At 41.3% G+C, this 26,068-nt stretch overlaps 2 protein-coding genes across 3 annotated transcripts in view; one reads left to right on the top strand and one right to left on the bottom strand.

Moving 5' to 3' along the window:
• LOC136444125 (ephrin type-B receptor 3-like) overlaps positions 1–490 on the top strand; it is a 125,211-nt gene extending 124,721 nt beyond the window's left edge. Inside the window, exon 21 of the mRNA XM_066441629.1 lies at positions 295–490. Within this exon, the coding sequence (XP_066297726.1) occupies positions 295–393 (99 nt within the window). The 3' untranslated portion in view covers positions 394–490. The remainder of the gene's footprint in view (positions 1–294) is intronic.
• Positions 491–7,079: 6,589 nt separating this feature from the next.
• The window catches only part of LOC136443677 (ephrin type-B receptor 3-like), a 100,133-nt gene continuing 81,144 nt past the window's right edge, over positions 7,080–26,068 (bottom strand). The window contains exons 6-19 of one of the 2 annotated variants that reach the window (XM_066440998.1): positions 20,149–20,372; positions 19,887–19,956; positions 18,685–18,799; positions 16,968–17,023; positions 16,644–16,784; positions 16,107–16,292; positions 15,544–15,605; positions 12,360–12,458; positions 11,525–11,635; positions 11,005–11,154; positions 10,834–10,878; positions 10,461–10,615; positions 9,510–9,664; positions 7,080–9,154 (exon numbers count right to left, since the gene is read on the bottom strand). In XM_066440998.1, the coding sequence (XP_066297095.1) occupies positions 8,934–9,154; positions 9,510–9,664; positions 10,461–10,615; positions 10,834–10,878; positions 11,005–11,154; positions 11,525–11,635; positions 12,360–12,458; positions 15,544–15,605; positions 16,107–16,292; positions 16,644–16,784; positions 16,968–17,023; positions 18,685–18,799; positions 19,887–19,956; positions 20,149–20,372 (1,790 nt within the window). In that variant the 3' untranslated portion in view covers positions 7,080–8,933. The remainder of the gene's footprint in view (positions 9,155–9,509; positions 9,665–10,460; positions 10,616–10,833; positions 10,879–11,004; positions 11,155–11,524; positions 11,636–12,359; positions 12,459–15,543; positions 15,606–16,106; positions 16,293–16,643; positions 16,785–16,967; positions 17,024–18,684; positions 18,800–19,886; positions 19,957–20,148; positions 20,373–26,068) is intronic. The other variant, XM_066440999.1, reaches the window with a different exon arrangement.

Here is a 26,068-nt window from a genome sequence, read left to right as displayed (position 1 = left end):
TCAAAAGAAAGATGCAACTCAGAAAAACGTTTCCTAGAAGAAATGTTCAGGTTCTCCAACTGAGGTGATACTGTAAATGTTGACATTTTCACAGTAGCTAAATGTTTGCGGTTATCGCAAACTTAAAGCCACAGTAAAAAATGCTTGTTTTGTCGAAAACTATTAGCACTCCTAACAGACCTCAAAATCAAATCCCCACAAACTTAAAGGCATTTACCGTAAGTAATGTTAGTATCCTTAATCAATTATTGTATAAGTTTTTGAACATGTATGTTTTATGTCTTTTCCATACAGGGAACCCCACACTTGCAGCGGCCGACGACTTTACAGAGAAGTCCACACCCTCAGCACAGGACGCCAACCCACGGATACAGAACTATCCTTAATGTATAAGACATCTCAACCACAGATACAGAACCATTGTATAGACCTCACAGCACAAGACATACAACAACAAATGCAGAACCAGTGATTCTCAATGTACAAAAACTTTTAAGTTATAAGTAAGATTGTATAAGTGTTGTGTCTGGACGAGAAGGATCTGCTATTACTTGATTGGTTACCTGTAATAATAACTCCATATCTCTGTCCCTGATTGGTCAGTCAAAAAATGATCCTGCAATCATATCCTAGATTGTTCATCCAAAATAGTGTTTATGTAATCTTATCCGTGATTGGTCAGCTAAAATGTCTTTGATACGTTGATGAAGGTTAGACATCCAGGTAATAAGATACGCCAAAAATAATTACTCAAGCAACTGGATAAGATTTTGAAATCTTATCCAGTTGCTTGAGTAATTATTTTTGGCATAAAATGTCTTTGTCCTGATTGGTCTACCAGAATGATGTACATTGTCAACATGTATCCACATTTTGATTGGCTAGCTGAAATGAGATATAAGATGGATGAACAAAGGCCCTGTAGCCCTCTTAGTTTGGGGAGCTGACTGTTTGTAAATTTATGCTGTACATGTGTGTATTCGAAAAAGGATAAACCAAGAACTATGTGTGTATATAAAGACAGTAAGTAAGTTGTGTGGCCAGAAATTCCTGCCAATATGTTGATAAAATGTAAATGTGAAAGTGTTTCCCATGTGCCAAATGTGGCAAATTGTGTAACTGTCCTCCATAGAGGTTTAACTTGCTAAAAACGTTTCTACTATTAGTAGTACTAGTAGTAAGCCATTGCTAGTGTTAGGTTTAAGATCTGTAATTCTAGATGATATGTAATATTGTTGAATGATGATGATATGTTGTCGAATAGTGAAGAAAAAAAGACAATGGTGAAGGGATGAACTGAAACGAAATATATACACTGTTGAAAGATATAGTTACATGGTTTGAACATCATGTGTGTTAAATACCTACATGCGTAAGTAAATTGAGAGTAAGGTCTTATGATGAACTGACAACATATCTGGAAAAGGGAAAAACGTTATAGCACAATGATGCTAGATTTTTAACAATCTGTCACAAGTGGTTGCTTATATTGCACAATGACATGAATCTTTAATACTCAGATTTTTTTAGTTGTGCAGTAAAAATTATCAATATGATGAAGACTTGATAACTACTCTTCTCTTGAAGAATGTTGTATGACTCTGCTTCAATTGAATGTGAAATTCAATGATGGCCAGGATGCTATTGTTTATCAACCACACATTCAAGTTTGAAGTTTACTGTTTGTAAGGTTAGTTTTAGAAACTAGACATTTTACAGTAACTTTAACAGTTGTAAAAACACCTGCTGAATAGAATATGTGTTGTCTGGCTACACACAGTCTTTGTGAATATATCTGTAAAGTTTCTTAGAGAAACTTGAAGATGAGTTTTATAAAGAAAATAGCAGGCCACACCAATTTCATTTTTTTGGTTTTCGGAATCAGAAATATATTAACTGAAAGATTACCCTAAGACAGTTTTCTTCACTCCTTGAAACTGTGTGTACTTGATGTGTACAAAGTTTTCCTCCCAACTCTTGATTCTCATATATTGACATATATACTTGAAGATGTCCGAAAACAAAACAAAAAAGGTTTGGTCTTCTATGAAGTTAGAAAGGGAATGTGGTGTATCTCGTACTTCTCGTAATTGAGTTAATCATTCTGATGTTGATGTCAGAAGCTCTGCGGTGCAGCCATGATCAGCTTGTAAATATGCAGCTACGACCCAGCCAACTACATGTATTGTGTGTATTAATTAACATAAAGATGTGGTAGTCTAGAAACTTCAGAAGTTATGAAATATCTAATGTTAACTGTAAGGTTTGTATTGATCTAAGTAAAGGGTGAGACCTGTGTACATACGAGCATGTTATGTATGTACAGAGACAAGCGTTCGTTTGTACATAGTTGTAGGACATTGTTTCCTTTATCAGATTTATGGCAGTAGCATTTACATGTATGCCAGAATGAAATTCATTAGATGTGTTCTCTTTTGTCTTCTCTTCTTGCTCTATATCTAACTTATTGAATAAAGAATACTTTTCCATGATCTTTTGTCTGTTTCCGCTTGATTTTTGATTACCGTTTCATGAGCATCATTCAGCCCTTATTGTATTGTATTATCAATTAATTTATAAGATGTTAAGTTTTATTCAATACTTCTACTTTGTATTATGTTTACGAATTCTTGCCATACTTTGTACCATGTACAATTGTCGTGCAATAAAGTTCTTCTTCTTCTTCATTTTTGTTTGGGACAACATCAAAAAAGTTTTTGGCAAATGGGGACCAAAACAGTTCTTTTAGAAAGGTAAACTTGTCCTCCAGGAAGGGTGACCACGTCACGCCATGCACGCCGGGTTACGAACCCGCCTCCCAAACAAGTTCACCAACATAAAGCTTCAATCTAAGAACCTCTCATCCCAACACAGAGTATCGGCATGAGAGGGTACTTGACAGCTTAGAAACAACTGCCAAACAGGATGACACATTAACATCATCCTAACTGGAGTTATACGTAGACAGAGGTAGAGAGAGTCCGAAAACTCAACAGTTCAGAGTGTCGAATAGGTCCTACCACAATATAACTCGGCAGTGGCCCTTGGACCAAACCGAGCAGGCGCGAAAGCCCTCCGAAGAAACGGATCAAATCTATAGACTGGGTCAAACACGAAGGCATCCCTATCACAGAGGCTCGAACGAAGTCTACGGGACGGGGTTCCGCAGATGTACCAAACGCCAGACTTCGAACCGAAGTAAATACAAAACTTGGGTCAGGCCCGAAAGCCCCCCCCCTTTAGTCTCCAGCCCAAAATCCAGACGGCATTGACCCGAAGATCAACCCGCACACAAAGACTTCAAAAGTCACAAAACAGTGATCAACCTCTCAATCAACGTATGGCCTACGTTTTAACGAAAGTTGCGTGGAACTACCACTTGTAAGACCAAGTAAGATCCTCACAGATCTACACTTGATCTTAGCCAAAAGGCCGAGCATCATTAAGACTTCATATTCATCAGAAGTACAGCCAGTTGGTACCCCTGTAATCTGAGCAATAAAGCTGCTGTAGTGCCTTTAAAATGCTCAAGGAACCTCCTGGATAATGGGACCCCCATTTTTAGGTGTAACGTTCATTTGTTGTTTAAGTTTGGAGATTTATTTTCTATTGTGGTAGAATTCAACGCGTTTGTAGGTCATCCCTGAATTTTGAACAATCCTCTCATATTCTCATCTTGATTATATTCTGTATTAATAATTAATGTTTAGCCTCTACCAGGCTCCACGGATGGCTGGAAAAATTGTAGAAATTGGCCAAATAGAGTGAAGGGAGTCGGCTACGGAGGGAGGGTCCAATATGCCATCCACCTTTGGAGCCTGATAGAGGCTAATTAATGTTAACGTTACCCGTGTAACTGCCGTGTTACAGGTGTACATAAACTTAATTTACCCATTTTGATCCTCCCTACGCCCTATTTTGCCATATGAATGCGCAGCCATGCGCACAGAATTTTGTCAGTTTTAATCATTCATTGAAGACTAACAAGTAGTCGTGGTGCATGATGATATTAGTGTAATGTTGATATAAAAGTATGGACAAAACTCACGATCGTAAAAGACGGTGTCACTAGCTTAGAGCGACAAGTTATTAGTTTTCGGATCTGTCCAAACCTGCTTCTTACCATGAACAAAACAGCTCTTTGATGGAACTGCGTTTCACAGGCAATGCAATTAAGTTCACAACCATTTGGCTATGTTCGCTTAGTGGTATTTGTTTTCACGAATACCAAAGTGATCTGCTGGCATGGCGGATTTGCTGAGGACGGGCTTGCCCTATGACTTGTGAGGAGGGCTTAGCCTGTCCGTCGAAAGCGAAGACCACATGCGTGGGTTGGAAACGGAAAAGAACGAATTCAAGTGTCTATCTCTGTGTATTTGTGTTGCACTTGCACACTAACAAACTAACAAGGGAGGCAAACCTTCACATGGTGCCCCCTGTTAATCCCTCGCGGGAGACCAATTGCTACAAGAAATAAACTATTTTGTAATATGCATCGATTTTGATATTTCGAAGAAAGGAAAAGACCACCTTGATATGAGCACAGTTCTTGGTTCATCGTTTACATCCAGTTAAAAGATCTAAAGCCCTGTGATCACACTTGTGCGTATATTCTTTAGTCTTTATGAGTTCCGTACTGACATTTCTTTGGCTTCTCTCCGTAAGGGCCGTATTCCACTAGGACGGCGCTCTCTCTGCGGCCTCAAACTGGCCATAGCGCGGAGCGAGCGCCGAGGGGAGCCATTGATGATGTTGGAAAACAAGTATGATGTTATTTCAATTTCTGAGAGAATCCGGACCGCACATGATCTATGGTTTAAGGATAGATATGCAACGGCTTTGTTTCAATCAGGCAGATTGTTTCACCAATATTTTCGATGTATGTAGGATATGTGAAGAACAGAATGGGCTGAGCCGATGCTTATTTTATGCTGAATCTGCTGTCTCCCGTCCTTCAGTACGTCTTTCTTTAATCTTTAATGTATGTTATCTGCACTGGATATTTCATATAATGGTCGACCGGTCCCAACTCATTCTTATTCAAGGAAACTCCCGCCGTTCTTTATGTTTATCTGTATATAGTTTTGAACCATGGAACCACCAACACCACGGCTCCTCGTCTTTACTGTGACTGAATCTCAGTTACCATGGCAATGATCAAATCTTGATTAATCACTCTCACCTGTGCAGATGTACATGAACATAATTTACCCCAACGGCCTTTTTGATGTCCAAACCACGAATGAAAGAGGCATGCTCTTAATGTACTATAAAGATTTGCGGGAGTGTAGGTGGGGCTGGGTCTGAGTCTGGGAAATTGTGGGAAAATGAACTTATAATGACGAAATTGTATGATATTCTGCCATAATGCAGCATGCCTTGAGGGCACCGCGGAGGGCCCTAGAAAACGGGAGGCTGTCATCCCATTACTTGGCAAGCATGGATCGACATGACTCCTAATTATTGTTGTCTATAGAGTTGCTCTATAGAATTTCATTTGTGGCCCAAAAACTATGATAAAATAGGGAATAAGTTTGATTCCTTCTCATATATTCACTTTATTTCTATACAATTGGACCTCTTTGAATAAACAGGACTCAACACGTTTACACCAAACACTTTTTTCTGGTTCTACATCCGGGTTACATGATGATGATGATGATGATGATGATGATGATGATGATGATGATGAAAAGGAGCCTGCACTTGAAATACACTTTTTTCTGATTCTACATCCGGGTTACATGAAGATGATGATGATGATGATGAAAAGGAGCCTGCACTTGAAATACACTTTTTTTGGTTCTACATCCGGGTTACATGATGATGATGATGATGAAAAGGAGCCTGCACTTGAAATACACTTTTTTCTGGTTCTACATCCGGGTTACATGATGATGATGATGATGGTGATGAAAAGGAGCCTGCACTTGAAATACACTTTTTTCTGGTTCTACATCCGGGTTACATGATGATGATGATGATGGTGATGAAAAGGAGCCTGCACTTAAAATACACTTTTTTCTGGTTCTACATCCGGGTTACACGATGATGATGATGATGATGAAAAGGAGCCTGCACTTAAAATACACTTTTTTTGGTTCTACATCCGGGTTACATGATGATGATGATGATGATGATGATAAAAAGGAGCCTGCACTTAGAATACACTCTTTTCTGGTTCTACATCCGGGTTACATGATAATGATGAAAAGGAGCCTGCACTTAAAATAAACTTTTTCTGGTTCTACATCCGGGTTACATGATGATGATGATGATGAAAAGGAGCCTGCACTTAAAATACACTTTTTTTGGTTCTACATCCGGGTTACATGATGATGATGATGATGATGATGAAAAGGAGCCTGCACTTAGAATACACTATTTTCTGGTTCTATATCTGGGTAACATGATAATGATGATGATGAAAAGGAGCCTGCACTTAAAATAAACTTTTTCTGGTTCTACATCCGGGTTACATGATAATGATGATGATGATGAAAAGGAGCCTGCTCTTAAAATTACACTTTTTTCTGGTTCTACATCCGGGTTACTTGATAATGATGATGAAAAGGAGCCTGCACTTAAAATACACTTTTTCTGGTTCTTCATCCGGGTTACATGATGATGATGATGAAAAGGTGCCAGGAAATTAAAAAACACCTTACTCACAATGTACACATTACATGTATAAATACTTCACGGAGAATTCTGTCCTACGGAATCTTGTTGCAATATTTTATCTATTCTAGAGATACTACTGCCATTTGGCCTTGGGTAAATTATGATAATGTTTCTTAATGCCTCAGTGGCTATGCTCACTTGTTGGTTTCGGGAGATCTAACTTTTCAACTTATTCGGGTTTGTTATGTTAAGTACAGTCAAACCTGTACTAGCTATATAGTGACCACCTCTTTATAAAGACCACCCTTGATGGTCCCTTTAATAGATAATTTTACTGCTTACACAATAAATTTTAAGATGATCTGAAAGACTTATGTCCCATCCTAAAGATGAATGCAGCTCCAACCAGGATGTCCTTCCCCGGATACTAATACACACATATTGACAAAGCCATATTTCAGATAGAAAACTTTTATTCTCCATTTATAAGTGTACAATTTTGTACAGAACTGAGGGATCATCATCCCTCACAAGAAGCGAGAAGTCAGCGAACATGCACGCTCTTTTATAAATTACATCTTTTTTAATCATTACATTTACAATGATGTTCCATCAAAAATATATTGACGATTCTTTGGCCACAAGGCTTCGAAAAGTACGTAGCGAGAAGTTCCACAATACTTGGCTAAATACGTTACCACGACTTACAGACAAGCAGAGCTAAAGGACAGATTTTCTGTCCCCACTGGGCAAATTATGCGTGTCAAATTAATTAAACAAACGTAGTGACCAAAATAAATAGTGCGCAAAAACAATATATACAGTAGACAAGACTTTACAATAAATAACAAAGCTATTAACTAGCATCAAAACGGAATTTTAAATCATCTGATTACTCAGGGAAAACCAGGAGAACAAACTTGCCGCTGGAAACACTTGGATTAGCTTCATTTACACAAGCCATATAATCTCCAGAAATATTTCTTCAAGTGCATATAAGTAGTTTAGTTAAGCACCTTTTCAATTTTACATCGGATACTTAAATCTCTCTATCTCTGTACCCCTCCTCTACACTGAATATGAACCCAGAAATCCTGCAGTTTGAAAATATATTCAGTGGACTGTATGTATCGACAACAAATCTCTCTCCCTCTTACTATCTACAGAAGATTTTATAAACATCCTTTGCATTTACAGAGAATACAGTACAGTGGATACGGTCCTGACTAGTACTTCATTGAGACACAATTTCATTCATTAGTATGGAAACAGGCTAATTAGGACACTGTTTTCTGACCATACTATTACGGTCAGTAAACCATTCATTTTTGTGGTATATTTCTACAATGCCAAAGCAAATTAACAAAACTGTCATTAGCAAATTGCAGTGCCAGATGTTGTCATGGTTCCAATACAACTGCCAACATTTTAATGTTGTGGCAGGCAGCCCTTTCTCCTGACATATATGCAACTCTGATGAATGTATTTACATCTAGTTATCATAATATAACAATTGATTGACATGTGCAATAATCTGTAAGCAGCCTCAAACTCATTTCTTTAACACAAACAACTAAAAACACAACAGCACAACTTCACCAGACTGAAGGATTCCTATACAAACTAAAACAAATTGCAGTTGTAAATGGCACACGTGGTTGATGACTACAACACACATATCAAAATCAACCAATCTTGACGTATCAGTGCAGAGTATGTGCAGTGACTAGTTATCAAGGCTGTATATTCTTGTACAAAATGTCTCTCTCTCGAGCTGGTCCCGGCAGCTCTCATCACAAAACTACCTCCCTCACATCCGTGGAGAAATAACACGTGTATGATCCTATATCTGAGATCTGTGTGCTTAGGAAGAGAACACCTTTCCACACTCACAGACACACAAACTCAAGAAGTCAAATGTTTGCATCAGTTATTCATAGTTGTATTCCTCATTTCTTGCTGTCATGGTATCCTTCTCTTGCACTTAACTGCATTTTTTTCTTTCTCTCTCTTACATTAAATTTTGTATCTTTCCAGCTTTCCCCCTTCCGAAATTGCAACATTTTAAGTAGCAGCATGGTTGCTTCATCGGTTACCCAGCATGCCTCAGTCTTCCCACGATGCACTGCATCTGAGGAGTCGAGTCCACCACCTTGTCATGCTTTCCGTCACGAGGCCCGATAGGCCACTTCATGGTCCCAAGATTCTTTGTGCGTGAACGGCACTTTGCAGAGGGGGGGCACCCCCCGACCTTCGACCCTGCCACTGTGTCAAACAATGGGCAAAGGATCCTGGGACTGTGAACTGGTCTATACGGGCAATGCGTGAGTAATATGTCGTGTGTTGTGGTGGTGCATGTTGGGGGTTCCGTGCAAGCTGCTCACCCCCCCGCCATGGAGGTGGGGGAGGGGCTGACCATTTGCAATGGGGGAGGGGGCGCGGAGGTTGGCGTTGGGGCTGGCCTGGGCTCGCAGCATCTGCACGCTGTTCATGATCTTCTTCTGATGGCCGATCATTGTCACTCCAATGCCTGGAGAAGAGCGATAGACACATACATTAGATCTCTGTGTACAGTCATGCAGTTTCGCAGATTTAGCAAGCAAAGGAATATTCAAGATCAGTGAATCTGTAAACATCTTTTTCTGCTGACTAACAGGAAAAAACGTTCCTTTCTTTTTTGATCACTTTGTAAATTAACAATGAAAATATCAGTGAACCAACCAACAAAGTCATGTATCTCAGAAACAGGAGATATGGACAAACCTAGTGACAGGTTTTCAAACATTAATGGCAATACTCTTACAAGACATTTTCTTTCTCGCCCATCATTATTCTTGGTCTTTTTTCATATTCAAAATAAACAAAACAAAACAAGCGTTACTCACTCTGTAGCTCCCTGAGCGTGATCTTGGCGACACAATCCAGGTTGGTGAAGCCGGCCTTGAGGAAGTTCTCCGTGTACCTGCCCAGGGACAGGCCGTCCAGCCACTCAGGCACAGAGCTGTATAGGTCCGACGACGTCGAGTGGTGGTGCATCGGCCTGGAGACACATACAAACAAACAACATTAATCAACTGAACATAGATACCTTACAGTAACAATGCTATACTTTGAATAACAAGAAGGAAAATTGTACTTCGTCTATTTTTTTCCCTCCGTCCTCCTAACTGCCTAGGCTCCTTTTTTTCCACTCCTTAAAATGTTTCTGATCATAATGATGTAGCTCAGTGTCAGGGCTTACTCAGTCCATGAAGTGATGTGAAAATGGCAGTGTTCAATAATGCCATCTGACAGATTTGTTCAGAACTGCAGTAACCATTCCCTGTGAATTTTACTTACAAAATTCATAAGAATTATACAGGAATGGCTGATTAATGATCATTCCCTTGTACCCTAACGTACATGTTTAGAATATATTTCATATGAAATACAAATAAGTAAATCTATTATCAGACAACACAAGTGAGCATACATGAAAGACAAGTTAGCACAATTCCACCAGTCAATACAATATACCAGTTAGCACCATTACATAACCAGGGTTACCACCAACATGCCATGCTGCCATGCAAGCTGCTTTTGCCATTCCCACACCTTTAGTCAACCCTAAATTCTGCAAAATCTCAGAATTTTCTTCAAGCAGTCAAACCCTTGGCATGCTGACTTGACTTAGTGTAACCTGTGCCTGAGTGTATTTGTCTTGTTGGTTTGGCATGGTTAATTGCAAACGTCAGTCTCTGCACGCTAAAGGTTTAACTCACCGAAGTCCGAGAACCGTGTAAACACGACCAGTATTGTCAGCTACATCTACGAGCAAATAAAAAAGCGCAACATACTCAGGCAAGTACCTTGGCTGGGCCAACACCTTCAGAACCATGGGGTTGCGGATCAGCTTGTCCAGGCTCGCCACGATCGCCGTGAATTTTGGCCTGGCGTTGCGCTCCTTTTGCCAACATTCTGACATCAGCTGGTAGATCGCTTTGGGGCAATCCTAACAAAATGAAAGGACATGTTAAAAACTGCTCTTCAAAAGCACCTTTTGTTACCTTTAACTTGTGAACTGGCTATTCTTTGAGAGCCTCAAAACTTTTTCTTTGCAATATGACGTCTTGCCAGTGGAGTGACAACTAAATTGTCGTTGAAGACTATTCCAGTGTGCAGCACTCTTCATCCTTTAAATGTCATGAAAATAAACCAAATGATGCTTACCATGGGCGGGGGTAGCCTGTAACCAGCTTCCACCGATTTGATCACCTATGGAACAAGGTAAAAATAGGTTCATCAATAAGAGGCCGGCCCAAAAATGAGTACATAAGAAGCATTGTTGAGGAAGACACAAACAAAAACAATGAACTTGACAACATCTAAATGAAAACTTACATCTTGGTTGGACCAGTTCCAATATGGCCGCTCGCCGTATGACATCACCTCCCACACCAGGACCCCATAGCTCCACACGTCGCTGGCTGATGTGAACTTCCTGTAGGCGATGGCCTCGGGTGCAGTCCACCTGACTGGGATCTTTCCTCCCTGTGAGGTCGGGCAGAAAATATGAAAATCAGTCCTCTGGGTATCAGATCATCTTGAAGCCAGTTTCAGATTTGGGCTTTTAAAAAGATCCAGTAATCCACAGGATCAGTTTTTCATAGCCTAATGGTTTCAATGTCAAAAAGGGCTGTCTCCCCGGGACAGAAATTTGCTTGTTTGGATGAAAGAAAATTGCACACCGCCCATCAAAAAAATTTGAATTTCATAGCATAAAATTGATGAAAATGTATTTTAGTAAGTTTAAAATGACAGATATAACATGGGCTCCCAAACAATGAGTGGGACGGAAAAAAAGTTAAAGCTAGAGACAGCACTGCTGTCTAACAGAAGTGGTAGAAGTGGCATCTCTTACCCTGGTGGTGTAGGCTGCGTCTGGATCATCCTCCAGCACCCTGGACAGGCCAAAGTCCGACACCTTACACACCAGACTGCTGTTCACAAGCACGTTACGGGCAGCCAGGTCCTACAGGAACAACAAAACAGAAAAATCTCACTTAAACTGGTCATAAACTGATACAGATACAGGAACAGCTGCTGCCGCGCCATGCGCCTGCAAAGCTGGTGTGTTACGCCGAAGGGCGGTTATACCAGCTATACAGATACAGATAAAAATATTCAAACTCTCAACCTCCAGGTCTAGAGGCGGGGTTCCTAACCACTAGACCAACCACACAACTACGGTAAATTCACAGCGGGTGGGAAACGGCTGTTATTCATGGGAAAAGTTCCATTCTGGGTTGGTTCCAAGAGGATCAAATGTTTAGAACTACCTGCCAAACACAATCGATAAGTCATTACTATTGTCGTGTAGGTGCTGGAAGGTGTAACAGAGCTGCCAGTTACAGCACTCGTCTCTGGGATTTGTGAAGTATGAGAGTGATGGTACGGACTAGCTGTGGTCAGTCAGGAAAGGGGGTTTAAAGTGACTGTCTGAGTCGATTATCGAAATTCTGTGAAGCCAAATACCTTAGGTGTGACAATATAGTTGGGCAAGGGCCTATTTGTGGAAAGGCTTGAATTCCGTATTCTTTGCTGTCAGTGAGAATCATCTAAATCAAAATATGTCTTTCGAAAGTATTTCAGCACTAAGGACAGGAAATCCCTCAGGAAAGCTTTTCTCTTCTTAAGAATAACATTTCTGTTACTTGGCATATTAAGGAATAAGATATATGGAAGATTCCACTTACCCTGTGTACGTAGTTCATCTCTGCCAGGTACCTCATGCCTGAGGCCACACCTCTGATCATCCCCACCAACTGCGGCACTTGGAATCTTCCATCATGTTTCTATGGCAACAAAAAACAAACACATCGTAAGTTTCAAGTAACAACTCTGTGACAAACACCAATTCAAATCTGTAAACATAAACCAACGCAGATATTTCGGGACTTATAACAGTAACCTAAATGCACAAAATGCTTCATCAACAATGTAGGCACCCGCCTGAGCACAGTCTAACCAAACCTAACCATCCTATTTGGCTTGGTACAATTTGTCATTTGTCATAGTGACATATTTTGTCTATATTCCAACACACACAAATGCAGACAATAAATCATTTCTGCACCAAAAATACTTCATAACTGATTATATTGGTTCTCAATTTTTGAACGTAAGACCTAACAGCACACTAAGTATATCTTTTCCTTGAGTCTGACATTCCTAAGACTTCATCTCTTAAGACGGGAAGTTTCTAATAATTCTGACTACAGATAATGCTGAAATCTTGACAAGTGGGTTCGATAGATAAAGGTACGACTGAGCGGCGACTATCCTGCCATCCCCGCGGAGTGACCTCCCGTACCCCCACCCCCTCCTATTGATCCTAACTTCCTCATTAACGTCCCCTTGTGCTGTTCCGCCGTCTTACACACAACGACAAAACCCAATACCAATCATCGGACTGGAGCCGCGACAACATCGTTGGGGAAAAACCTCTGATCCGTCTAACCTTGTTCCCATCTAACTCTGCACTCAGTATGCATAAGTACTTTTACTGGACTTAAGTTGGACCAACTCTCAACAGAAGGAAGTTTCCAAACCTTCACTTATAAGCTTTGTTTCAGCATAAACTGCCATGAACTTCTCAAAGTATGCCTTCTTCACCAGAACAACCCCTAAGCATAGAATCAATTTCAAAGATTTCATAAGCCTCGATCAATGACAATGTCGTGGACTTAACAAGGTCACCCCCCACCCCCCTTAGAGGCAGTGTTCCATCAGAAGCATATCCCTGTCAGACATGACCTTAAGTTCACGTTGGGACAAGGTACTCAGCGCAAGCCCCTCATTAAGGTACCCATCACTGATCCCGGACTTTCCCTGCACTTATCTGTCCACGCACTTAAGATGGGAACAGTATCTTCTGTCTCCAGAGTTTTACCCTAATTGTTCACATCAAGAAGTCTGGGTGCCATTTTTAAGAAGCGTCATCACTCACTGCTTCAGACTGTCTAAAGGGAGGTCTCAAAGAGTGTCCCTTGGATACATTAAGGCTGGATTTCTTGGAAGAAGAGATAATGTGCTTTGTCTCAACAGTGCTCAGCAGCCTGAACTTTTGAGGAAAACAAAAGTCAACGACCGAACAAAGTGACACTATACTAACTTGGAAGTAGCAAAGCACAGAAACGAAAGCTCTGGAGGAACACTGTTTGCCAACCGATAAAACATTAGTTGAGGGAAAAACTAAGGTCTAAGGAAAGGAACAAGGTGGCAAAACTTTCTCAAAATGCCAGACATTCTTGCATTCTTGAGAAGTTGGTTTGTATATTACAGCTTAGACTGTTCTCAGAGTTAGTTCTACACTCTGACGTCTACAACTTGGCCAAACTACACTACACAGTAATTTGATTGCCGTCTACGCCTTCAGGCTTTTACACGGAGGTGAATCGGTCGTCACTGGAGACCGAATTTCTTTTGCAAAAAGGCTTCTTATTGATCCCATTTCCAGCTGTCTGCGTCCCACTAACGGTGAACGCGTCCGTGCTGATTTCGTTAGGTCCTCGCTACAAACCACTTCAGTCGGATTAACGCAGAAGAAGCGAGCATGCACTGGTGATGATTGTCGATCGACCAAAATGCAGTAATCCCAATTATGCCTAAATTCCGTTTTACAATGTCAAGATAAACCAAGTACGCAAGGAAAAATCCCATCTTAACGCGATTTGTATTGAATGAAATCATCTGTAACGTTTTACAACCCTGTAAATTTCCCGACAAATCCACTTCATCAGTCAGGTTACAGGATGACCTGGCTTCCGGCCCCACAAACTCTTCCACATACCAACAATCAAACATGACCAACGTCACATCATAAAAAAAAGAAATCCATTTAAGGCACATGGCTCTCAGATATTTCTCTGTAAAAATTTACCAAGAGGACAACGTGAAAATGGTATACTGGGAGAAAAACTTGAATCTGACCAAATTCTCTATGTGTACCAAGGTACAGTCTTCTTCCTAAGAATCAGTAAAGTCTTAACATCTTGTTTTTACAGCCTTTTATCATTTTTTCAAAAGCCAAGAACCCACAGAGAAGATTGCATGGCCTTACCCTAACTTTTGAACGCTTCTTCCGTTATATAATGTGTTTATAAGAGGAGCAGGAGAGCATGGCGAGGTAGTTTTCCACATGAAGCGTTCGGCACCACGCGGGAGCCGACATCTTCAAGTGTGATTAAACCTACATCTCCACCCAATCCCTACAATCTGATCTATCATCACTTCATGAGACTGAAGAAATCAGCCGCACACGTTCAACGTCACCCAGTCCCGCCGGACGGCCGTCTAAACGAGCCTTGGCGCCATCACTACAGCCATCGCAGCAACATAGACTTCCTGCTTCTCCCCACTACTGCCATTAAAACTATCATCAGCATGCGAGCTGATTCTCTAACTTTTTTTTTTCCTGCAGAGCAATTTGCAGGCGCAGTTCCCAGTGGGTAAATTGTGATCTAAATCTGATGGGACAAGACTGCAGGAACATTGGACATGAAGTTTTTATTAGCGATCCCTGATTGCTTCGTTTATGTGGCACTGTTTGATTGGATAGTCGTTTGAGTTTCGTGTTTGTCAATCTGCTAGAGTCAATACCGAAGGCAGGTCCATTCTCCCGACAATAGGCTGCACCAATTCAATTTGTTGGTTCTCCGATTTTCGGAAGATAATACTACACTAGATCAATATGACAACATAGTTTTGGGTAGGTCTGTGCCTTCAAAACACAGTATTGGGGAGTAGATATGGATTTGTAAACGGATTCAACCCAACTGTCTGTCTTCAGATTTTACTTAGAAATGTCTGACAACCAAGGATATGGCAGCTTCTATCAACTGCTTCAATAAAGAAGGATCAGTGTCTATTAGTACTTACCCTTAGGAAGGTGTCCAGTGAGCCATTCTCCATGTATTCTGTCACGATCATCACTGGACGACCTAATGGCAGAAAAGTATTGGGTTACATTCAAGCAACACAAGCCAACTTGTGGACAACACTACGTTGAAAGACAGTTCTCAAAATTTTGATTTTTCCATAGCAAATTGGGTTTTGGAGATTAGATAGAAATTATTTTTTTATTACTTTCTATTCAACATGACAGGATGACCTAATGGCAGAAGAGTATCAGGTTACCGTAAGATGAGAAGAGCCGACATGAGTGACAGCAGAGGGCAATTCAACTCTGATCGACCTCCGGCGGAAATCATCGCAAATGGTCCGTCGCTTCGGACAAGTTATGGCGCAGGATTGCCTTAACAGCTCAAACCGTCATTAACCGTACTCTCACTTTCATTATTCTCTTTCCTTATTCTCTCCCTTAATCTCCAGACTGAGCTGAGAGCCCATCAAGCCGCCATTAATAACAGTTTCAGCAGAGGCACGGCGATGTGTGTAATGGTGGAGGGGACGATTTCTCAGGAAATGTAGCATCAACTCACTCTTAGTGATGACCCCTTGCAGCTTGATGACATTCGGGTCGGTGAACTGGCCCATGATCGACGCCTCGGTGAGGAAGTCGCCCTTCATCTTGTCGTTGGATCCCGCCTTGAGCGTTTTGATGGCCACGTCCATGTACTGTCCCTTCCCCATCTTCAGACGACCCTTACACACGTCTCCAAACTCACCTGACGAAAGAAGAATGTGGAGAGGCTTTAGAATAAGACTTTTAGTGATCCTTGTGAGAGATAGCAGTAACAGAGGGGATTGTATGAAAACAATCTGTCTTAAGTTCTATTGCAATGGTTCACTAAAATCACTTAATGTATTGCAGATGTTACGGAAGACAAGCTTTATGGAAAATCTTTGGACATTTTCATTTTCTGCCGAAATAGTATGTTTTGACAACAGAATCTGACATTCTTAAAAAAAAGATTTTATTCATCGTTTAAAACTAGTTTTACATATGACTTCTAAACATAATTTCGAGGCAAACACATGTAAAATGATCTGAATGAAGTTCTCTACAAGTGACTCACCTCCACCGATGACCTGTTCAATAGTAAGACAAGAGGGTTCCAGTTCCTTAGCGAACTCCAGCACAGCATGTTGGGGGTCCTCGTAGGTGTGAGGGTCAATGTAGGTCTTCACACGGGGAGCAACAAAACCAGGCAGACGAACTGAAAGGCAAAATAAGCTTCTAGTTAGTAAACATTTCCCTTCTTAGAATCACATAAAACTTGACTAACTTCAGTTGAAGACAACCTTTAGCACACTGAAGTGGCTGTTTGGTCTATTATTAACTAGGTAAGGCAGCAGGGAGAAGGTTAAATCAGCAAAGTTAACTCTATCACTAGGCTTACCTTCTCCATTGGAGTACTCAAGCTTGTCCATGTCACTTGGCGGCTTCCTGTTTCTTCTACAAAAAAAGAAGAACAAAAACATTGAACATTTTGTGACTACGAAATTTAAGTTATGATATATGACAATAGCCGGGATTTTCTGAATGGATAATAACATGACAGCACAAAAGAGAAGAGAATTCTAATCTCTAAGCAGTTTTTCACTTACTTCGGAGATTTTCTACTCGTTTTGTACATATTTCAGCGCATCCAGAAAAGCACTTAAAAACATGTACGAAACAAGCAAAAGAAAATGTATGGAGCAAGTGAAAAAAGCATCCATGCATCTGCTTAGAGACTAGTAGAATTCAGGCAGGGTAGGGAGTGACAGAAAGGACAGGACAGACACGTGACGCCACTAGTACGGACACGTACTGTTGTGGTACTACTTACATACTACAATTATCCTGGAGTCGTCTCAATGGGGAAAAGAAAACAGAAGACAGTGTGCTTGTCAATGGAGCATCGGTCATGGGAAGGACATTGGTACAGGTATGGGTTAAGGCTATCTACTGACAACATGTGTAGAGAGCAGGTAAGGTATACATTCTGGTACATGTACTTTGGATTTGAAAAGACACTGGGAAGTTGTATAATCAAACTTAAAGCCTTGTGTTTTGACTTGATACTAAATGCACAGTACAGTTCAAAATGTTACTAACTTGGACAGCATTTTTGTCTAGAAATCAAGACTTTGACTGCAAATTTGAGCATATTTACTCAATTCCTAGTGTCTTTCCAAATGCAAAGGGACCTGAGTGTTAAATGACCTTGTCACAAAGCAAGAATGGGGAGAATAGCATGTACCACAGCTATCTTATACATGTACATCTGTGCAGACACATGAAAAATGGCACGACACGTAACATTACATAAGTACAGATCTAGTATGATCTACATGTACTCGCTGCACATTCAGTCATGCAATTGCGGAAGAATTTTCACCCCTGGAAGCGAGGAAACATGCACCGTAATCTACTCTTAAACTCACTTCCTACCTCCCCGAAGGATCGGCAAAATTACTTTTCATTATCGACTCCTCCGAACATTAAGTCTCCCACTGGTGGTTGGTTTTTGATAAAACTTGCTGATTAATGTCTGCAGGATACGTCTCCTGATCAATCGGAAATAACTTCTGGTATTTCAAGCTCCCTGGTCTATCAAACACACATCTGCAAGCAGCAATTGGGATTCGCAATTACTTCCACTTCCTGGGTAGGATATGGCGAGCAAGCGTAGCGCCAAGTCAGCGGGTATCACGGGTTACAGATATGTGGGATTTGATGGAATTGGTTTTCCTACACATATACAATATACTCTACAAGCTACCAGCTACCAACGACAGTCTAGACTAAAAACTCTAGAACGTTTAAGCACAAAACAAATAGTTCCACAAACACCAAGTTTTAAAAGTTTCAATGCAGCAGTCTTATCATCAGCATCTAAAATCATCAGTATTGCTAACTGATAACTCCAAAATATTGTACATCTTTGTATCATAGGTTATGATCCAGATCCTCCATTCTTTCAGAAAAAAAGCATTGTTGATTCAAAATTTAGATGAGGAGACTTATGTGCCAAACCTTTGTTTGCTTCGTTTGCATGTTCAAGGAACAAAATGAGCCATGCCTTTCACTTCAGTGTAAAACATACGGGAGACTTAGGCTTGGGTGCTTACCTCCTGTACAGCACGAAGATCACCACCAGAACAAAGACAAGAAGAACGAAGATGCCGGCAGCGGCGATGGCTGCGATCATCACAGGCTGGTCACCGGTCATGGGGGCTTGGGAGCCTGTGGGATGGACAAGAGCACCAAACACCGTTATAGATACAGCATGAAATGTACCTGTGGTTATCCTGTTAAAGGAAATCTATGGTCTACCTGCTTTAAGGAAACATTTACATCTATATTGCATGGTATGAACATTTGCATTGGTCCTTGTGATTGTTATCATCATTTTCATGACAACTTGTACAGTACATCTATCTTTATCTGTGTCTATCATAGTGTTAAAAGGAAAATTTACAACACATACTGTATTATACATCTATATTGTACAGTAGGAACATCTGTATTGGTCCTGGTGATCATACATCCTTTTCATGACAACTTGTATCTTGTATGTATTCTGGAAATGTCTTACTCTTAGTGCTACAGTTTACATTGGTGAGACATCTAAAGAATACTACCTTACAATTCTTTCACTACTCTAGACTTCAAACTTCCCAGGAAAGTTTACACACTCCTAAGCTTTTGAGATACTTTTTCAAATACACAGGAGTCATTGCAGCCGAAGAAGGATCAACATTATGTATGTAGGAACAAACTTCTTGCGACTCCTGTGGACTAATGGTAATCATCATCCTAACTACCCCACTTCATCACATCCTTTACCTCAAGCAGCATTACTCAGGCTTAAGGAAACTCCCAGGACCTCTGACATACGCAACGTCCCAGACGCAAGGATAGATCCGGTCTATCAGTCACTGTCACCCCAACACCTCCCCATCCATCAAAACAGATCCATGTTTACAAGTTTAGAGATGGGTAATATAACACTCCCTCTGTCATTATCATATCACCCAGACGATTCGGATCCATCTCTATCACATCACGACCGCCAGATGTCGGCAGCGTTTTCTATAACTTTGTTGAAGAAAAAAAACGGTGCGACGCAGGCCCGGTTGTAAGCTGAGTCATCCGTCATGCTGTCGTTGCAGCGTTGTGTAATAATGTCACCTCTACAGGCAGCCTTCTACAACCTTAATCAATCCACCAGGCAAGCAGCTTCATCACTTAACACTGGGCGACATCGTCTTCATTTGGTGGATGATGTTCATGTGTACTTTAAAAATGATGTGAAGAGAGTTTGACTTACCATTGGCATCTGTCCTCATTGTGACTGGCTGGCTCAGTTGACCATATCCTGCTATGGTTCGGGCTTGGATCTGTGGACAGGAAAACACAAACCATTATAAACAAACAAAACAAAACAAACAATTTAAACCTATACGTTGACACAGTTCTCATGTGATATCACTCGATGTTCAAGTTCTCTTTCTTTCTTTCTCTCTTTCTTTGTTCCCTTCCCTCCTACCCTTCTCTTTCTTTCTTTCATTCAATCATCCAGGTATTCTCACCTGAAGGACATACTCCTCCCCCATGTCCAGGTGTTCCATGGTTGCCTGGGTAACCTGGCCGTCCACCTTGGCGAACTTGGTCTGCGTCGGACCGTCCCGTAGGGGGAAGTACTGCACGCGGTACTCCAGGATCACACCATTCGGCTTCCTGGGGGGAGACCAGGATATCGAAAGAGACATCTCCGTCGATCCAATTTGCGTCACGCCTTCGACTTGGGAGGGAGCTGCAGAAGAGAGAGAATGGAAAAATATCTCCGTAAGTGAAAATGTCACAAGTCGTACAGGCAGACATCGATCACTGCTTCAGAAATGGCGGCTTCGGAATGATTGCTTTATTAGTTAAATGAACATTCCGATATTCCAATTTTTCTAAGATTGGACCTGTCAAAATATGGTTTTCATGTGTCAAGACGAAATGTCAAACCTTGTTTACTCCAAAGTTTGGCAACTTGAATAGTCGGGTAAGAAATATTCTGTGCATTTTTCACCACACTATCTTGAAAGTTTAAACTTCTCACACTTAAATCTTTGAGTTTCGGAGTTTCACAGACTTCCGGGAGTCCTTACATGACCGAAGGTCACAGTTTATTTCCCAAGGTCATCTATCTACTCTCCAAGGGACTAAACCTCTACCCTCTGTCTTCCCCTTTTGACATAACCATTAAAGCTTCCCTACACGGGGCACTATCCCTTAAACCCCTTTTATTAGAAGGGATATGGGCACAGGTGCTATCTCCTGCACAGCAACTGTTGCAGTGTATTTCGGAGCCCGGCCAACTATTTTCAATTTACTCAACAAGTTTAGCCCATAACGAAGAGGCAGATTTTGAAGGGCACGTTATTTACAACTCGAGACGGGTGGCATTTTCGCTCTGCTCTCTGGCAAAGATTACAGATGATATAACTAGTGTACATCTGCAATAGTTGTGGATACAAGATGGGTTCAATACTTTTTGTTTTTAACGTACTCATGTACAGATATATGACACTACCATTGGAGACATAACAAAAAATGATGTTGAAATACTGAGTAGAAACACTATTCCAAGAACAAACCCAGAAAAGCAGCTGTCATAAATAATGTTATCATGATCAAGGATCAATTATTGGGCATGTTTTGTGTGTGTTCTCTCTCACAGTAATCTGTTCCTAGGACCAGCTAATGTCATAAAGCCCCCGTCACAAATGAAGAAATTAGCTCGGCCGACTTGTCGGCGAGCTCCAAATGGCGATTTTCGGGCGAAGTACGACCGACGTCCTGTCGATTCTACGGGCTTCGGGCGAATTTTCGGAGCTCGGCCGACGTTCGCGTGTCACTGGAAGCTGCGCTTAAATTCAGCGAGGCCTCGGCGACGATTTTTGAACTCGCACAGCTCGTCAACAGTTTGCCCGTAGCTCGCCCGAGCAACGCCCAGCGCTCGGCCAATATTCGGACGGGCATCCGAGGATTTTAGACCCGATTTTTGGTCGGTCTGAGGTCGCCCGAACTCTTCGGCCTCGTGCGAGCCTCGCACGGGCCTTGAACAATAAACGGACGACCGTCGTCAGTGTTCCGGCCGACTCATGAAAAGTAAGGCGTGCTTCGGGCGAGCGTTGTGCAGGTGTTGATGGGAGTTTGGACGGGCCTCGGCCGAACTCCTTCTTGTTTATAGATAAAAGGAAACGACAGTTTGGTTTAAAACATAAGATGATAAATGATACTGTAATATTAACTAATACTAATTTCAACTTGTCGAAGAATGCTGCCAAACTTTTCTAATGAAAGGCAATTCAATGCAAAGTTAAATTTTGATTAAAAAAAAAAATTATAAATAAAATGTTGACACCGAAGACAATGCTTCTTGTTTCTATTTTGGTATTGGTTTTGGATGTTTCAATTTGTATATTAATGAACTGGGGCTTGACTTTTGAGGTTTGACTTCACTTCCTGAGTTTTTTCTACACAAAATGACTAGTTGAAAGTCCACTGAGTCATTATAGATCTATGTTTGTCTGCCGAGGCACGCCCAGGCGTCGGCAGGGCGTCGATAGGCTTGTCAACGGTCGGTCGAAGCTCGGACGGCGATCGCCCGAGCTTCGGTCGATTTCTATCTGGTGAAATTTTTTGGATCGGGGTTAAACGACTGATCTGTTGACTTTGTGGCTCCTGCACTTGTATTTTGATTGGTCTATAACAAAATTCCTCTTTATGTGATTATTTTCAGTGTGCCCACCTACTTCACTTGTGCCCTACAGATTTACCACAACTCAGAAAGTAAAGTTGGTCCAAATTTGAGATTGTTACCAGGCCATTTGATTCTGACTTCGTCCGTGTCCAAGAGATGGTACCGTCTTATGTGGGATTTATGATTATTAGCGTTCGACGGACGTCGCCCGAGCTCTGTTCAATTTGTGACGGGGCAGGTTTTCAGTGAAAAATACGGTCAACGCTCGGGCGAATTTGAAATTCGGCGAGCTTCCGGCGATCTACAAAATCGGCCGATGCTCGCATGAATTGTGACGCCGGCTTAAAGATTGCCCTGCTATCTGTGGTGAAATCCATTTCCTTGACAGTAATAGATAATTTACAGTGCATTATTTTTACTACAGACAGCTACTCTATTTAAGACACCGTCTTTTGGCCTCTGTTTTTCAGCCACCGTATTTCTGACGGAAATCTAACTTTTAGTCATTTTCCATCACATTAAAATTCTTTCAGTTTACAGAATATAAAATATAACATTTATGTGATTATAACACATGTGCACATGCAATACAGAGATACTTTTCTTTAGAAATCTGTCAAGAATAGCCTGATGTTTCCCACAAAGAAAATTGATACAGATGCTACCAGAACCCAGGCTGCATTACAATCTTTGTACACCCCCTCCTTTGAAGGTAGCGGCATGAAATCGGCAAATGTGCCTTAAAATGGGTGATAGTAGGCTTTCTATCTCTAGTGCTAAATCAGATCCTTGTTATGCAGGGCTACAAATGTAGCTCCTCCCCTCTAGAAGAAAACTTTCAGTTGTGTAGGGATGAATTTATCAAGGTACTCAGGATAATGTTTTTGTTGTTCCATGGTCAGATGTTATAAATAAGTTTTCCTTTGATCGAGACACTGTATAGCACATTGCAGGCATGTTTCATGATGATTGAGATATCACAATGGCTGTCAAACAGTCAGCAGGCACTCAGACAGAGAATAGAGTTGTCACTAGCCAGTCACCATTCAGAGAAAACAGTGAAATTACAGGTTTCTCATCGAGTGACGCATGAATCAAACCTCTATATGCAGTTTGACTGGTTTGACTTTAGACATGTAATGTCCCGTGGTGTGCAAATGGTACCACTACATAGGGGGCACTATTGGTCCAAGCATTCAGCCCACAACATTTTCATCAGCATATGGCAGAATATGATGCCGGTTTCCTGCTGTTCTGCCAATCTCTGACCTCATTCCTAAACTCCTCAGGCATTTCGAAAACTGGCAAAACAATCTTCACGAAAAGAGGGCGATAAAACAATGGGTCACGTTGGCAGATGTTCCGTCCCATACTGCCTCTGGCCAGTTATGTTATTGATTGAGTGAACCCCCTAATGGATACGTCTTTGTCCAGCAGGTTGTAGAAAGGTGCCAGGCTTCCCGACTGAGCCAAAGCTGTCACACTGAGAGAAGAGCCTGTGACAGATGCCTCCAGTGAGCCTTATCTTGGTCAGCAGGACATGTCTATTCATCATACACCATTTATAGCAGGGCTGCTTTTCACTGATGGCACAGAGGAGGGCTGAGTAAAAGACCCTAATCTAGTGATGGGTGGTACCATAAGGCCCCGTAGAGAAGCCATGGTGAAGAATGGGGCAATAAGTAAGGCTGTTTCGCACAGTTTGAGGAGAATCAAATGGCAGAGTGGAAATGCCGTTGGGTCAGGTTTGCCGCATTACACTATCATTCTAGTGAATGGTTCTACGCAGTTCGTGAAATTCAAAGTTTGATGTCGTAGTATCATTCTTACCAAGCTTTTCTGTACAACAGAATTCATTTTGTACTGGTGGTATCTTTCCGTGCATAGTGTACGAGTTGTATGTTCTCAATTGACAATTTTGCACCTTCTTTTTACCAATGCAAGAGAGAAAAACGCTCATTTTCTTGCAGACATTATCTTTATATTTAGTACAGTTTCCAGCTGTTGGTGGTAATGCTTATCAGCGCCATCTGCGTTATACCTCTTGATTCTTATCACTTTTTCCATTCAACTTTTAATTGTTCAAACCATGAAAATCTGTGATAAAAAACTTTGACATAATCCTCTGTGTGGTCTGTGGTGCTCACCAGACAATGTGCGTTGGACAGCAGTTTTTTCAGCGGAGATTATAAAACATGCCTCCAGTCTGACCCATGCCTCACCCCTATGAAACCCAACACCACCTGTCTCATGGCCCATTGGCTATTTTCATTCCACAAAAGCTGCTCCAGAAGCTACCACCATGATGTCAGCCTGCCAAAAAAAGCCAGCCATTCAGCTTTCCTACAGAATAATGGAGCCGTTGCTGACTTTATTAGTCACAAGCTGGCACCCTTTTCGCATAAACGGAAAATGTAATTGTCCTTCACAATAGATATTCTTTCTCTCAATGGCGCTCTCGGCAGGGGTGGGGTGATATCATCATCCAGGGCTGTTAATGAGGCAGAAATGGTTCAATCTAATTTCTGAAGCACTTCTTACATCATTACAGACTCTAATGAGACCTTATGATGATGGTATCTGGGTTATGAAGGGAAAAATGATGGTGGTATGGATGGCAATGGATCTCGATGAAAAAAATTTGATCAGCACGATCGTGCCTTGTTGTGGACATATCTTTTTACACCCTCGGACAATAATTGACATACCCGGCATTGCCTGGTGGAGTACCAGGCATGCAGGCCGCAAAATTAACCTTCCCAACCCCAGGCTGGGAATTCCTTCGGCTTTCACACTGTTTTGGCAACACAAAACACAGACACCTCTGCCACAGAAACTGTCCTATCTTCAGGGTGGCACGATTTCGTTATCAGTGTAATCATCTGTCTCCAGCACCTCAGATTCATGAAGAAGATGCACGGATATGCTTGCTGGTATCGCTTTTGGAATGAAATATCACAGTTTATTACGGTACTCAAGTCCGTCTACATAATGCGCCACACTAAAGAAAAGGGTGAAAAATGCGAAAACACAAAACTGAATACTGAGCTCTCCTGATTTAATTTGATTTGGATTTTGCATTAGTGATTTTGCTTGCTTTCAGATTGCTTTCTAATTGTTTTAGTCTGAACTGATCACATACATTTGTATTTTCCAATACATCCTCCGAAATATACAAGCCAGGACGACATTTCCAACAGCCTTGCATGACTTTGGAAACCAGATTAGATCCAAACATAGTTAGATATGCTTCAGGTTTGATTTTCTGTTATCAATGAGATTCTGATAAAACTACACCGTACCCCAGGAATCAGACATCTGTAGAGCTATGAATAAAATGTCGACAAGTGAGAAACAAACGGACTTGATAGCGAAGTTCTTCACCTTGGGAGCGATCAGAGTCATTTGCGCCAGCGGTGTTGTTCATACCGCCTATCTGTGATGTTGGCTTAATGGCGGCATTATACCAAGCCTTAATGACACCTGTAGTGTTAACGACTGATATCGCACAACTGCCAGCACATCAAGGGTAATGGATGTGGCTGATGTATGACTGGCGGGTTTACGGTTGTGTCGTAATTTTGGACAAGGGTCACGCAGACATCTGATGAGTTTTTCCTCCATTTTCATGCATTTATAAATATTGTATTGATATTAATGGGAAGTGCTGGTACTTTTCTGTTAGGTGGTAGAACAATAGTGTATTTGGTTAGCCTATGATGTACGCGCAGCATAATACAAGTACATAATACAAG

The sequence above is a fragment of the Branchiostoma lanceolatum genome, chromosome 10 (genome assembly GCF_035083965.1).
Source record: "Branchiostoma lanceolatum isolate klBraLanc5 chromosome 10, klBraLanc5.hap2, whole genome shotgun sequence".
Lineage (NCBI taxonomy): Eukaryota > Metazoa > Chordata > Leptocardii > Amphioxiformes > Branchiostomatidae > Branchiostoma > Branchiostoma lanceolatum.
The sequence above is the reverse complement of the archived record's forward strand: the minus strand, read 5'-3'. Positions and strand labels throughout refer to the sequence as shown.